This window comes from Malania oleifera, chromosome 4 (assembly GCF_029873635.1).
Source record: "Malania oleifera isolate guangnan ecotype guangnan chromosome 4, ASM2987363v1, whole genome shotgun sequence".
NCBI lineage: Eukaryota > Viridiplantae > Streptophyta > Magnoliopsida > Santalales > Ximeniaceae > Malania > Malania oleifera.
The window spans coordinates 121,399,908-121,415,330 of NC_080420.1; the positions used below are offsets into that span (position 1 = coordinate 121,399,908).

Here is a 15,423-nt window from a genome sequence, read left to right on the forward strand (position 1 = left end):
AGGTACATTATGTTTTCCGTTGTATAAATAGTATGTATTTATGATAGGTATATCCCCGGTACCTCACTTTGGGTCTAGGTTAACATTGTGGATATTATTATTGGTTGCAGAGTATTTTTATATTTTAATAGTATAATTTTTGAGTCTTTACAGAATGTAATACATGAAGTTGAAAGAAGGTTGGATAAAATGGAAGAGTGCTTTGGGAGTCCTGTGTGATAAAAAAAATTAAAAGAAAAGTTGTATAGGACAACAAGCTAAGTGTAACACGAGTAGAAAATGGTTAAGGGAGGGACGAGTCAAATGGTTTGAACATTTAAAACCTAAGCCAATTAATGCATCATTGAGAAGGATTGAGTTAGTTATTGCCAATAATACTATAAGAAGAAAAAATAGATTCAAAATAATTTAGAATAATGTTATAAGGGGAGATTTAATAAGTTTTTAAACTAATTAAGGAATAGTTAATTGTGTGAATTGATGAAAATTAGTTCTGGTTGTCATAGAACATAAGATTTCCAGTTGTTGTAAACCTATTTGGAGAGGTATTGGATTTGTATGACACTGGAAGGATAATGTATTACACTTATTCTCCATGATTCTTTAACAAAATGTGAACTTGAAGAGATTGGGACTTTTTGGATGTGATAGAACGGCGTCGTTATGGGTCGTCTCTCTTGTCGAACTGGTGAAAACCCTTGAACTTGGGACTGTAACGGGGAAAGCTCCAAAATCCGACAGAAAACAATCCTGCTTCTTCACAGATTGATTAATTTATTTTATTTTTGATAAGTTTTCTTCTTGATTCCGGAGGCAAAATGACTTCTTTCGTACTGAAAAGATCAAGGAAACGATTGTCACTTCTGTCCCAAAACCCTAGAATCACAACTTGTTACGAGTTCTTCTTCTCTTCACTCTCACAGTCTTGCTATTCTTCGAATTCTTATGCAGAAAGCATGGTTTCGAAGAAGAACTTTTCTTCGTATTGGCTTCAATATTTCAAAATCCCAGCTGGGAGGAATGGATATCTCGTCCCTTCAAGCTCTTATGGGCTACAATCTCGGTATTCCTCGAAATTAAGCACAAAGCACAAGGTTTTGGCTTCTGGGTTTCTCGTTTGGGATGAAATTTTTTTTGGGTTTTCTCCACAGTTGCTTCAAACTTTGAAGAACCCATCTGGTTCCATTGATTGCCTTGTCCCCTCCAACTGGTTTGGGTCGCAATCTCGCCGTTTCTCTGGTTTGGCTCTAAACACGAAAAGGCAATCTGGGTGTTGTGGATGTCTCGTCCCTAGGCGCTGGTCTCGCTCATTTGGTTCTCAGGCCGCCGTTGAACCCTCAACCTCTGATGGCCTCACGGTGGATAGAATTATTGCTAATCAGTGGACAATACTTGATGAGAGCGAGAATGATTGGAAAAGTCATGCTGCCGCAATTGCTCAGTCCATTCATTTAATCAAGAAGCGCTTACAGGTATGGATTTTGTGCATATAAAAGGATTAATTTTGAATTTGGATTGTTTCAAGTTGAATGTAAGTTAGCAAATTTTCATTTTAGTTGATTGAATTGAGTTTTTATGATGGAAGTTCAAAGCTCATATGGACTCATATGCAGGTTGACATATTTTAGTATTTAGGATCTCAGTGTGAATTGTGATTTTGTTGTTGATGGTCGCAGTGGAAGGAATTGGTAGTAAGGTTGGAGCTGCTATCAGCGCAGCTGAATAAGCCTGATATTTGGGATGATCCTGTTCATGCTGGGAAGCTAAGTCGTGAGCATGGCTCACTAATGGGTAAAATGAAGGAGGTGAAAGCTTTTGAGCAAGAATTACTAGAGCATATTGACATGCTGAAGCTTGCTCGTGAGGAAAATGATGCAGAGCTGGAATTGGTGGGCTCTCGCTTCTTCTAGGCATGTATTCTTTTATTTATTTCTTCATTTATTTTTATTTTTTTGGTACACATGGACAAGATAATACTTGCTGGATAATACCTACTTTGTTGGATACTATCTAGAATTAATGAAAACCTTAAATTAGATTTGGGTGTGTGTGTGTGTGTGTGTTGTGTTTTTTTTTTTTTTTTCAAAAGAAAGTTTTGACTTTCTGTTGTATACTATTGATTTCAAATCTGTATTCAGTTTTATTGCATATAAAGGAGTAAACATGGTATGCTAATTTCTTGTTTTAGGTTAAAATGAAGGCCATTCACTCATAGAATATTAACATTTCACCTTCAATTTCTTTATTTCTTATTTGACAGTGATGACATTTATTAGTATTTCGCATATTTTGCACTCGATAATTATGTGATAATTATATGAGCATAAACAAGAAGCTTATACCAGAATAAGTTAAATGATTCATGCCATGTTTTGTTCTTCAATTTTTCTGCCTCTGTTAAATTTTTTTTTTTTGGAATACACAGTACTGGTCCAACAGATGAGGCAAATGCTCAATTGGTGATTTGAATTTGCTTGCAAATATGAGTTTTAGACCAAGTGCCAAATTATTATAAATCATTTAAGATGAACTAAAAGGTTTATTATATTTATTTATTTTTTGCAATATGATGCATAGAATGAAGTGGTTATCATCTCCTTTAGCGTCTGGTCTGACCTAATTATCCTACATTTACCATTTGTTTTTAATCTCTTTGATAACTTGCATGATTATGTTGGAGGCTAATGAAGTGGTAGATGCAGTTGGTACATGAACCTATCGCAGCTATTCCTCTCTTGCTCTCGCTTAGTTTTTTTCTCTTCTTTTCCATGGATGCTATCAAAATTAGAGATGGAGGATAACTCTATCAAGTCCATGTGGATCGAAAGCAAGACTCTCGATTTGCTCTTAGAAAAGATTGGGGAAGGGCAAAGGGAGTTTTGTTCAGTTGGAGGTGAAATCCAAAATGGGAGCCCGTGGATTAGGATCACTACCTCAGCTGCATGATGGGTGTGCAATTGCATTTTCATGGTCTTCTCAATATTAGAGCACCTCACTCAAAATAAGAAGTTCAGTAAAATACTATATTGGGTTGCTATTAAGGTGAATCATAAGGGAGATTTGTGGAACTGGGGTTGAGTTTGAGTGGCAAGGATAATCCCATTTTTTATACTAGGAGACTTGAATGGGGAGAGTTGGCAGAAGATATATTGAAGTTTTGGAGTTTGTGGTGGATGCAATGAAGGTTAGTAGTTATCAGAATTTGACCACATTTGAATGCAGGTGGTAATCATTGCCGGATTTGGAAGGATGTGATGATGGAAGGTTCAAAGCCAAATAACTAGCAAGCTAGGAGGGGGTGCAGTTCTTGTGGATGTGTAGTTTGTCCTCAATAAGGGGTAGCAATAGATGATAGTCCAACAAAGTATGGAGCAGCTAGTATTTGTGAGACAAAAAGGGGTGGGGCCTATGAGTCCAAGTGGAAGGGTGTGGGCTTCGAGTGGTTTGGGCTAGTTATTATTAGTATCTCTTTGCATTGGTCAATAGAGCGGCGGATAAGGGGGAAGTGACAGGTTTGAAAGTGGGGAGGGAGGGGTCGTTGTGTCTCATCTTCAATTTGCCCATTAAAATATGTTCTTTCTACGTGATCAAAACTTCTCTTTTATGAAAATTTTGAGCCTCTTTCATATGTTTTTAGAGTTTTTGGGCTTAAGATTAACTTGGGTAGGAGTAGTATAGCTGCTATTAATCTGAGTGCTACTATAGTTGGGGAGTTGGCCTTATTAGTGGGAAGCGGTATTTTGGATTGGCCCTCGTCTTATTTAGGGGTGGAAAGGGTTTCTTAGTGTTTAGATGGGTGGAAAGTCATGTTATTTTCCTTAAGGGTTGCATTACTTTGATTCAGGCTTGCGTTGCTAGTATCCCTTTATATTGCCCATTTTTAGAATTCTTGTAAGTATTGCTAGTAAGTTGGAGAAAGTAAGGAGAGATTTTCCTTTGGTTTGGTGTCAAGGAGAAGAGAGATCATTTGGTTAGTTGGACGAGGTGTTTAGGTCTTAATTGGAAGGGGGCTTGGGTTTTGGAAATTTGGTGTCTAAAAACACTACTGTTGTCTAAATGGCTTTAGCTGCTCCCCTTAGAGGATTCCTCTCTTTGGCATAGAGTCATTAAAAGTAAGTTTGGATTGTAGGGAAATGGTTGAGATAATAACTTGGGATTATGTTCATCAAAGAGTGGGGACATCTCTTAGATTTATCCCCTTTCCATTCCTCATACTAAGTTTGTTGTGGGTGAGAGTTCTTGTATTAATTTTTGAGAAGATATCTGGATGGGCAATGTTGCATTGTCCACTTCTTTTCCTTGTTTTTATCATTTGAGTTGAAGGCATTATACTGTCATTTCCTCTTTTTTGGTTTCAAAAGGTCCTTTGCCATTTTGGGATTTCCATTTTCATAGACCTCTTTTAATGACAGAGAGGCGGATGATCTCTCATCTTTGTTTTGGTGTTGGATAGTTGTTGTGTTTCCTTTGGTGCGGATGGTTGGTATTGGGCTTTGGATTCTTTGGGGGTTTATTTTTGTAAATCTGTTTTGCGAAAAGTGGGCGAGGGTGGGCTAGGTCGTTGCCCCGAAGCGACGCGCTGTGTTGGCGCCCGGGTACGGTGTCAAATATGCGAGGGTTCCTGCATCATTCTGAACGTGGGCAGGTAAAGACGTTAGTTCAGGAAACTAGGATTAGATTAGCAACTTGGAATATAGGGACACTTACGGGTAAAAGCATAGAAATTGTGGATACAATGATTAGAAGAAGAATTAATATAATTTGCCTTCAAGAAACTAAGTGGGTGGGGGAGAAAGCTAGAGAAATCGATAAATCAGGTTTTAAACTTTGGTACATTGGAAAAGAAAAACATAAGAATGGAGTAGGCATTATTATAGACAAAAACTTAAAAGATAGCGTTGTGGATGTAATTAGAGTAAGGGATAGAATTACAAAAATCAAAATGGTATTAGGACAAGAGATAATAAATATCATTAGTGCTTATGCTCCTCAAGTTGGCTTAGCAGAAAATCTTAAGAGACAATTTTGGGAAGATATGGATAGTATTATACAAGGCATACCAGGGACTGAGAAAATATTTATAGGAGGAGATCTGAATGGACATGTTGGAAGAGATAATAAAAATTATGAAAGGATACATAGAGGATATGGATATGGAGACAAAAATGAGTCTGGGGAGATGATCTTAGACTTTGCTATGTCATATGATTTTAGTATAATGAATACTTGCTTTAAGAAGAGAGAAAAACACTTCATAACCTTTAAAAGTGGACAAAATAGAAGTCAAATTCCAGGTGAAAGTCTAACCACACAACATAGAGTCTTAGTGTTAGATATATGCATTAAAAAATGGAAAAAAAAGGATAAAATAAACCAGTGTAAGAGAACTAGATGGTGGAACCTAAAAGGAGAAAATATAATAAAATTTAAAGATAAAATGATCAAAGATGGAGATTGGACCTTAGAGGATGGGATAGATTCAAATACTCTTTGGAATAGATTAGCTAGCTCTATTAAAAAGATAGCAAAAGAGATTTTAGGCGAATCAAGGGGAAGATTCTCAAATAGCAAAGAAAGTTGGTGGTGGGATAAAGATGTACAAAAAATCATAAAGACAAAAAGAATTTGGTATAAAACGTGGCAAAAATGTAGAAACAACGATAACTTTGAAAAATATAAGGAGGCAAGAAAAGATGCAAAAAGGGCCGTTAGTGAAGCTAAATATAGATCATTTAATAGTTTGTATGATAGATTAGGTACAAAAGAAGGGGAAAGAGATATATTTAAACTTGCTAAAGCTAGAGAAAGGAAGAACAAGGACTTAGGAAATGTAAAATGTATAAAAAGTGAGGATGATATTGTCTTGGTTGAGGATGAAGATATTAAAGAAAGATGGTGAAGTTACTTTAGTAAGTTGTTTAACGAAAACCAAATAGAAGGCTTAAATTTAGAATTGTCAAATGAGGAAAAGACTAAAAATATAAGATTTATTCGAAAAATTAGAGTTAACGAAGTTAAGTTTGCACTAAAAAAGATGAAAAATGGGAAAGCTATGGGACCAGATAACATCCCAATTGAAGTTTGGAAATGCTTGGGTGATAACGGAATTATATGGTTAACTAATTTATTTAATACAATTGTAAAAACTAAGAAAATGCCAGATGAATGGAGGAAAAGTACTTTAATACCTATATACAAAATAAAGGAGATATTCAAAATTGTAATAACTATCGTGGAATTAAACTTATGAGTCATACGATGAAACTATGGGAAAGAGTAGTTGAACAAAGATTAAGGTTAGAAACGAAGATCTCAGAAAATCAATTTGGTTTTATGCCTGGGAGATCTACCACAGAAGCTATTTATCTTTTAAGAAGATTAATGGAAAAGTTTAGAGAAAAGAAGAGGGACTTGCATATGATATTTATTGACCTTGAGAAAGCATATGATAGGATACCTAGGGAAGTTCTATGGTGGGTTTTAGAAAAAAAGGGTGTATGTTGTAGGTATACCGATGTCATTAAGGATATGTACGATGGAGTAATGACTAGTGTAAAGACTATAGATGGAGAAACTAGAGAATTTTCAATTACCATAGGTGAACATCAAGGATCTGCTTTGAGTCCTTATCTTTTTGCTTTAGTGATGGACCAATTGATTAAGAGTATTCAAAAGGAGGTTCCATGGTGTATGTTGTTTGCAGATGATATTGTATTAATTGATGAAATTAGGGATGGAGTAGAGGCTGAGTTAGAATTATGGAGAGAAGTTTTGGAATCTAGAGGCTTTAAGATAAGTAGAAATAAAACAGAATATATGAAATGTAATTTTAGTAATGATAGGAGGAATATTGGAGACAAAGTTAAACTTGATGATGAAGAAATAAATAGCATTTGTAGATTTCGATACCTTGGATCTATTATGCAAGCTAAAGGAGAAATTGAAGATGATGTAATGCATAGAGTTAAAGTAGGTTGGGTAAAATGGAGCAGTTCTTCAAGTGTTCTATGTGATCGTAGAATACCCTTAAAATTGAAAGGGAAGTTTTATAGGACAGCTATAAGACCAGCTATGCTATATGGATCAGAATGTTGGGCGACGAAGAAACATAATATCCAAAAAGTAAAAGTTGCCGAGATGAGGATGCTTAGATGGATGAGTGGTATAACATTGAAAGATAAATTAAGGAATGAACATATTCGTGGTAAGTTAGGTGTAGCTCCTATAGAAGATAAGATAAGGGAAGGACGACTCAGATGGTATGGACACTTGTAACGTAGGCCTTATAGTGCACCTGTTAGGAAGAGTGACTTAGTTACTGTGGGAGGCAGTAGAAGGGGTGGGGGTAGACCTAAAATAACTTGGGAGGAGATAGTGAGTAAGGATTTAATATCTTTGAATCTATCAAAAGAAATGGTCCATGATCGCATAAATTGGCGGAAAATGATTCATATAGCCGACCCCACTTAGTGGGACTAAGGCTTGGTTTTGTTGTTGTTGTTGTTGTTGTTTTGTGATATTTCAACTAGAGCTAATTGTTTCTTTCCACTGCACAAAAAAATTTGAAAGGCAAAGTTCCCCCAAAAGTTAAGGCTTTTATTTGTTTGGTTGTGCTTTGATAGGGTTAATACTAATAACATGTTGCAGAATAGGAGACCTTCAAGGAAACTTTCTCTAGATGTGTGTTTTTTATGCCTTAGCAGTTCATAAACAACTTTTTATTTGTTTACACACTGTGATTTTGCTTTGGAAAACATGCTTTTTGGTTTGTTGGGAGAAAGTTGGATTTGTGTGAACTTAGTGGAGAATTTGTTGGGTATTGCTTTTTGTGGCTTTGGCAGGAAGAGAGATGTTGTAGTATTATGGAGATGTGCATTTTTTTTTTTTGCAATGTTGTGGGGTTTACGGTTGTGTGGTTCGTGTATTTTTTTTTGGGAAGAAGCTGAATATTTCCCTACTTTGGGATAATATTCATTATTTAGCGTTGCTTTGGTGTGTTAGTTCGGGGATGCATCAAGGGAGTAAGCTTTTGTGACATTCAGTGGGATTGCTTTTATTTATTTATTTATTTTATTTTATTTTTTATTTTTATTTTTTAACATTTTTCTTCCTTAATGAAATCATTTTGGTAAAGATTAATGGGCAGGTTGATGCTTTAGTCAGCCCATCACTTCCAAATCAAGCTTTAGATCCAAACCAAACAAAGCCTCATTGCCTTTGTTAGTAGCTAGGCCCATAGCCCAAATAAGCCTTTGCTTCATATTTGGTTCCCCCAAGTTAAAAGAGGATACATTTTGGGGATCGGAGGTTTGTGGTTGCGGAGCTGTTTGCTTTTGTAAAGAATAGAAATGGTTAGACTCCATGTCAAGGCTTGAAGAGAAGTGGAAATTCAAGTTACCCTACTAGAGTTGCTCTGCAATTGGAAAAGGAGAGGCCTTTTGCATCTTCTTTAGAGGCAAGGGGCAATGCTTTTGCAAAGGAAAAAATGGGCATTTAGTTGATGCTTTTGCGTCCTTGGTGGGTGAGGATTATCGACGCAATGAGAGTTTTCTCCATTAGCATACTTGGTGACTCTTGGTAGAGGATGCTTACTAAGAACCAGGAAATCTATGTGTATGATGTGTAGGAAATTACTGAGGCTCGGGGGAGGATAGTGTAGTTCTGATAAGTCTAGGTGGAACAAGGTTTATTTGCATTGGATGGAGATTGAGGAGAGTGGTGGAAAGAAAATTTCTTTTGAAGAAAGACAGGGTAAAGTGCAATAGTAATGGAATTTTTCCTATTTCTTTCAAGAGGTTAATGGAGTTAAAAGCTTAATAATTGATGGATAAGTTAGATTTGTACCTATCTAATTTAGGGGTTGTTTTGTATCATTGTCAAGAAAATATGAAAACGAAAATCAGAAATGAAAGCTAAAAATCAGAAAGCCTCCCAATAGTTGTGAATTTCTATATATTGTGGTCTAATCATCACTGGAAAAAAAAATTTGTTTTTATTATTTATTGTGCACATGTGTATAGTGGAATAATAGAAGGTACATATATCAATTTCCAATTAATTTGAATCTTTTGCTGTATGTAGCCATGTGGCATGTGAGAATGAGCGTGATGAGATACAACAACAACAATAAGCCTTAAGTTCCATTAGGTGAGGTTGGCTACATGAATCCTTTTCCATCAATTCACCCAATTGAGAGCATTTTCCTCTATTAGATTAAGGGTTATTAGATCCTTCCTCACTAGCTCATTCTAAGTTATTTTAGGCCTAGCCTTTCCAATTTTCATGCTAGAAACAATAACTAACTTATTACTCCTCACAGGTGCTCTACTAGGTTCGTGTTTCAAATGCTTAAATCATCTAAGCCTTCCCTTTCTTGTCTTGGTTATAATAGGGTGCTATGCCTAAGTTATTGCTTATATGCTCTTTCCTTAGTTTATCTTTTAATGTTATACGACTCAGCCACTTTAACATTCGCATTTGGACAAGTTTTAGTTTTTGTTCATGTTTCTTAGTTATCCAATATTCTAAACCATAAAGCATAGCAGACCTCATAGCCATCTTATAAAACTTTACTTTTAATTTTGAGGATATTCTATGATCACACAACACGCCTCATGTACTCCTCCATTTTACCAAACTTGCTTTAATTTTATGTATTACATCTATTAATGTTATTAATTTCTTGATTATCAAGTTTAATCTTCTCTCCACTACTCCTACTTACATTACTGAAGTTTAATTTCTTGATTATAAATGCTAAGAAAATGTCAAATGAATGGAGGAAAAACACTTTAATACTTATATACAAAAATAAAGGAGATATTCAAAATTGTAATAACTATCGTGGAATTAAACTTATGAGTCATACGATGAAACTATGGGAAAGAGTAGTTGAACAAAGATTAAGGTTATAAACGAAGGTCTCAAAAAACCAATTTGGTTTTATGCCTGGGAGATCTACCACAGAAGTTATATATATCTTTTAAGAATATTAATGAAAAAGTTTAGGAAAAAGAAGAGGGATTTGCATATGATATTTATTGACCTTGAGAAAGCATATGATAGGATACTTAGGGAAGTTCTATGGTGGGTTTTAGAAAAAAAAAAGGTGTATGTAGTAGGTATATAGATGTCATTGAGGATATGTACGATGGAGTAATGATGGAGAAACTAGAGAATTTCCCATCACCATAGGTGTACATCAAGTATCTGTTTTGAGTCCTTATCTTTTTTGCTTTAGTGATGGACTAATTGATTAAGAGTATTCAAAAAGAGGTTTCATGGTGTATGTTGTTTGCAGATGATATTGTATTAATTGATGAAATTAGGGACGGAGTAGAGGTTGAGCTAGAATTATGGAGAGAAGCTTTGGAATCTAGAGGCTTTAGGATAAATAAAAATAAGATAGAATATATGAAATGTAATTTTAGTAATGATAAGAGAAATATTGGAGACAAAGTTGAACTTGATGATGAAGAAATAAATAACAATTGTATATTTTGATACCTTGGATCTATTATGCTAGCTGAAAGAGAAATTAAAGATGATGTAATGCATAGAGTTAAAGCAGGTTGGGTAAAATGGAGAAGTGCTTCAAGTGTGCTTTGTGATCGTAGAATACTCTTAAAATTGAAAGGGAAGTTTTATAGGATAGCTATAAGACCAGCTATGCTTTATGGATCGGAATGTTGGGTGACGAAGAAACATAAGATCTAAAAAGTAAAAGTTGCCGAGATGAGAATGCTTAGATGGATGAGTGGTATAACATTGGAAGATAAATTAAGGAATGAACATATTCGCAGTAAATTAGGTGTAGCTCCTATAGAGGATAAGACAAGGGAGGGACGACTCAGATGGTATGGACACTTGCAACGTAGGCCACATAGTGCACCAGTGAGGAAGAGTGAGTTAGTTACTGTGGGGGCAGTAGAAAGGGTATGGGTAGACCTATAATAACTTGGGAGGAGATAGTGAGTAAAGATTTAATATCCCTGAATATGTCAAAAGAAATGGTCCATGATCGCATAAATTGGCAGAAAATGATTCATATAGCCAACCCCACCTAGTGGGACGTAAGGCTTGGTTTTGTTGTTGTTTGTTGTTTATTATTCTGTCTTATTTCTACTTATCCTAAAACCTTTCGACGATTCTCCAAAGTTCTAACTTAGATTGTACTTGGTTCCTACTTTTATCAATCATCATAATATCATTTGCAAATTACATACACCAAGGGATCTCATTTTGGATACTTCTCATAAGTTCATTAATCACTAAAGTAAAAAGATGAGACTCAAAGTACACCTATTGTGATTGGAAAAATTTTAGATTCCTCTCCTATCGTCTTAAGCTAGTCAATATTCTATCATAAATATCCTTATTGACCTCAGTATATTTATTGTATACCCCTTTCTTTTCTAAGACCCACCAAAGAACTTTCCTAGATACTCTATCATATGCTTTCTCTAGGTCAATAAAAACCATAAGCAAGTCCCTCTTATTTTTTCTAAACTTTTCCATTAATCTACTTAAAAGATTAATAGCTTTTGTTGTCGATCTCCTAGGCATAAAAAAAAATTGATTATTTGAAATCTTCATTTCTAGTCTTATTTATTGTTCAATTACCTTTTCCTATAATCTCCTTGTGTAGCTCTAATCTTAATTCCACGATTGTTATCGCAATTTTAAATATCGCCTTTGTTTTCTGATAAAGTTATTAATGCGCTTTTCTTGCATTTCTCTGACATTTTCTTGGTTTTTATAATAATGTTGAATAAGTTAGTTAACCAAATATTCCATTTATCCCCTAAACATTTCCAAACTTCAATTGGCATGTTATATGGTCCTATAGAGTTTTTACTTTTCATCTTTTTTAACGTCATCTGAACTTCAAGGATTCTAATTTTGCGAATAAATCTCTAATTTTGTGAATAAATCTCTAATTTTGTGAATAAATCTCCTATTTTTAGTCTTCTCATTTTTCACCTCCAAGTTTAATCTTTTATTTTGGTTTTACAACTTATCTTCACCACCTCTCTTTTATGTCTTCTTCTCCAGGTAAGATGTTATCAGTCTTGTCCTTTATAAATTTTAATCACCTAAATCTTTGCATTTTCTTTCTCTAGCTCTAGCAAGTTTATAAATGTCTTTTTCTCCTTGTGTATCTAGTCTAGTATATATAGTATCATAAGCTCTATGTTTAGCTTCACTAATAGTCTTCTTTGCAATTTTTTTTGTCTCTTTATACTTTTAAGATTTCCTATATTTCTATAACTTTGCTATATTTTATATCAATTTCTTTGTCTTAACGATTTTTTGAACTTCTTGATCCCACCACCAACTTTTTTTAACCATCCATGTATCTTTCTTTGGACTCACCTAAATCCTCTTTTGCTATCCTCACGATAGAGTTAGCCATTTAATTCCGAACAATATTTGCATCTACCTTACCGCCTGCTGTCGAATCACACTCTTTGATTATTTTTTCTTTGAATTTTACCATATTATCTTCCTTCAAGCTCCACCCCTTAGTTCTCTTGTATTGGTTTATGTTACTCTTTCTCTTCCACTTATTAGTATGTATATCGAATACTAGGACTCTATGTTGTATAGTCAAACTTTCACCCGGGATAACTGCACAATCATTACAAGATAGACGATCCCCTTTCTTAATTAAGAAGAAATCTATTTGACTTTTATTATGTCCATTCTTGAAAGTTATTAAGTGTTCTTCTCTTTTTATAAAACGACTTTTCAATATAACAAATTGCAAGACATGACAAAATCTAATTTGTTTTACTGGTCTCATTTTTATTTCAATATGAGGGAAATGAGATGTAGAAAAAACAAAAAAGAGATTTTGAAAGTGAATTTATGTAAAAAAAAGTGAGATATTTGAAACTTATTGGCAACTAGTTAGTAGAAAGGCACTCTGTTTCTTGATATATTATTTGTTATATACTTGCAGGCTTATATCACAATAAATAATTTTCTTGTTTGGGTATGGTCCCCTACTAAATTGACATCTCTAATGTGAGCTATGTGGTTCTTTTTGTGGTTTCAAACTTTTCCTTTTGTGTACTGTTTTTTAACTTTAACTGGAAATCTTATGATTTACATGCCATTTACCAATCATTTTGGTGTCCTTTGTTCAGGAATCCCTGAAAGCTTTGCTTAGGATGAGAAGAGATTCGAAAGAGAGAGAACTTGATGCTTTGTTAGCTGGAGAGCAGGATCCTTGCTCTTGTTACATAGAGGTTAGTTTCATTCCTTGTCCTGACTGGTCTTCCAATCTATTGACCAAATATGTTGTTGTATAAGATGTTTTTTCTTTTGGGGATCAGCAATACGAGTCTAGAATGTGTCCTGTTGTTAGTTATGCTTTTCTTCTCTTCTCTCCAATTTGAAGGTGATTTTAAGTCTGAGATGAAATATAACTGTTGTTATTTTGTGCCAATCATAACCTTGTGTTTTTTCACATGATTTAGGTTCAAGCTGGAGCTGGTGGTACTGAGAGCATGGACTGGGCTTCAATGGTCATGCAAATGTATAAAATGTGGGCGCAACACCATGGATATGGAGTCTCTGTGGTGGATGAAATGCCCGGTGAGATTGCAGGAATCAAGGTTCATTTCACATCCCCCTCCCATCCTCTCCTCTTTTAAATATGGAAATGTGATTGCACATTGTAAATTTGTAATGAACTTCTTACTGAGTAAATAACACAGTGAAAACATATATTGGGTGCATAGTTGTATAACATTAATGCAAGCTGCAAACTTAAACATTTTTCTATTAAAGAAGATGGAAATGAAGAGGAAGTCGAACTCATATTAGTATAGCAGAATATAAGGATCTCTCTCTTACCCTCTCTTTCTTGTGTGCGAATGCACGTGCATGCATGACACATGTGTGCACCTTCAGTTGGGTGTGCGCAGATGTACATTTGAAAGCAGGAGAGTCGTAAACTTTGTGGAGATTTTCCTAATATTCAGGAATGGAGAGGGAGTCAAACTTGGCATTTGTTTCTTTCTGCATTTTAAATTGAGATGCACTTACTGATTTTGACACTTGATCTTCATCAGTCTTTCTCACACCAATCCTGTCCTCCGCCTCTCTCCCTCATAGGATTTCCATGGGATAGCTGTTGGTTTTCTCTGAGCATTTTGTTTTCTTCATTTTTAGCGGGCAACAATTAAAGTAGACGGTGAATATGCATTTGGATATGCCAAAGCAGAAATAGGAGTCCATAGATTGGTGCGAATTTCACCATTCGACAGTGGAAAGCGCCGGCATACTTCGTTTGCCGCTGTTGCTGTAATCCCAATACTGGGGGATGCATTTTCCCATGTACAAATTAATGAATCTGATCTTCGGATTGAGCGTTTCCGTTCGGGGGGATCAGGTGGCCAGCATGCTAATACGACTGATAGTGCTGTAAGAATTGTTCATATTCCTACTGGAATCACTGCTACTTGTCAAAATGAAAGGTATGTCTCTCTCTCTCTCTCTCTTTCTCTCTCTCTCTCCCTCTCTCTCTCATGGTGTGTAATAAGGGACTTGATTCTTTCAATACTTTTGTGATTTTGTTGTACATTCAGGTCGCAACATCAAAATAAAGCTTCAGCAATGGCTGTGCTCCAGTCTCGATTAGACCAGCATGAGATGGCTCGCCAGGCTCAGTTGAATGCACAACACACACAGTCCCTTACTGAGATCAGTTGGGGCAACCAAATACGGAGTTATGTGCTACATGTATGTTCTAGGTGCCATTTTAATGTACTGGATGCCATTTATAATCCAACCCACAGTAACTTTAATCTTTCATTTTTCCTGGCAGCCTTATCAGATGGTGAAGGATCTTCGAACCAACTACGAGGTCTCAGATCCTGATTCCGTACTTGAGGGAGACCTTGATGGCTTCATCTTGAGCTACTTATCAGCTTCAATGGATACAGATGATGGCCTGTGAAGTAGTTGTCAAGGTCTTTTGAGCATTTCCTCCTCTTTTTTCTTATTCTTCTTCTTGTGTTTAATATAGATCTGCATTTTGACCCAGAAATTGAATCATGCATGCTTGAATGCTATTTTCAGAATTTGGGCATCTCTTTTGTGGGCCAAAAAGCTGCAGTGACAACCCCCATGGTGAAGTGCATGAAGTGCTCTCAATGGACATGTGGTGCACATGCCTTATGTAATTTAGTTGGAAGGATGAGAGGTTTCATCTCCATTTCTTATCAATTGTGTTTGTAAAGATGTATTATTCTTTGGCATCAAGTTTTGGCACCACCCGCAGCTGTAACATTTTAATGTTTCTCACTAATATTCTTTGTTAGAGAAAAAAATAAAAGAAACAAGAGAGAAGCTAGAGGGGCTGCATTGCATTATATATATATAAAGGATTTCCTATTTGGTGTTATCTTTCTA

At 35.4% G+C, this 15,423-nt stretch overlaps 1 protein-coding gene across 1 annotated transcript; it reads left to right on the plus strand.

The window, feature by feature from the left end:
- The first annotated feature begins 613 nt into the window (after positions 1-613).
- LOC131154548 (peptide chain release factor PrfB2, chloroplastic) lies at positions 614-15,405 on the plus strand. The gene is made up of 8 exons (XM_058107376.1): positions 614-1,472; positions 1,677-1,889; positions 13,152-13,253; positions 13,485-13,622; positions 14,182-14,486; positions 14,598-14,751; positions 14,837-14,981; positions 15,091-15,405. The coding sequence occupies exons 1-7, from the start codon at positions 819-821 to the stop codon at positions 14,966-14,968; spliced, it is 1,698 nt and encodes a 565-aa protein (XP_057963359.1). The 5' UTR covers positions 614-818; the 3' UTR covers positions 14,969-14,981; positions 15,091-15,405.
- Positions 15,406-15,423: the final 18 nt, after the last annotated feature.

What these genes read in the sequence shown, in the direction of transcription:
- LOC131154548 (XM_058107376.1), top strand. Translation starts at nt 819, where the DNA reads ATGACTTCTTTCGTACTGAAAAGATCAAGGAAACGATTGTCACTTCTG. An exon ending in TAATCAAGAAGCGCTTACAG is followed by an intron (nt 1,473 to 1,676) that starts GTATGGATTTTG and finishes TGATGGTCGCAG; the next exon opens with TGGAAGGAATTGGTAGTAAG. An exon ending in CTTGCTCTTGTTACATAGAG is followed by an intron (nt 13,254 to 13,484) that starts GTTAGTTTCATT and finishes CACATGATTTAG; the next exon opens with GTTCAAGCTGGAGCTGGTGG.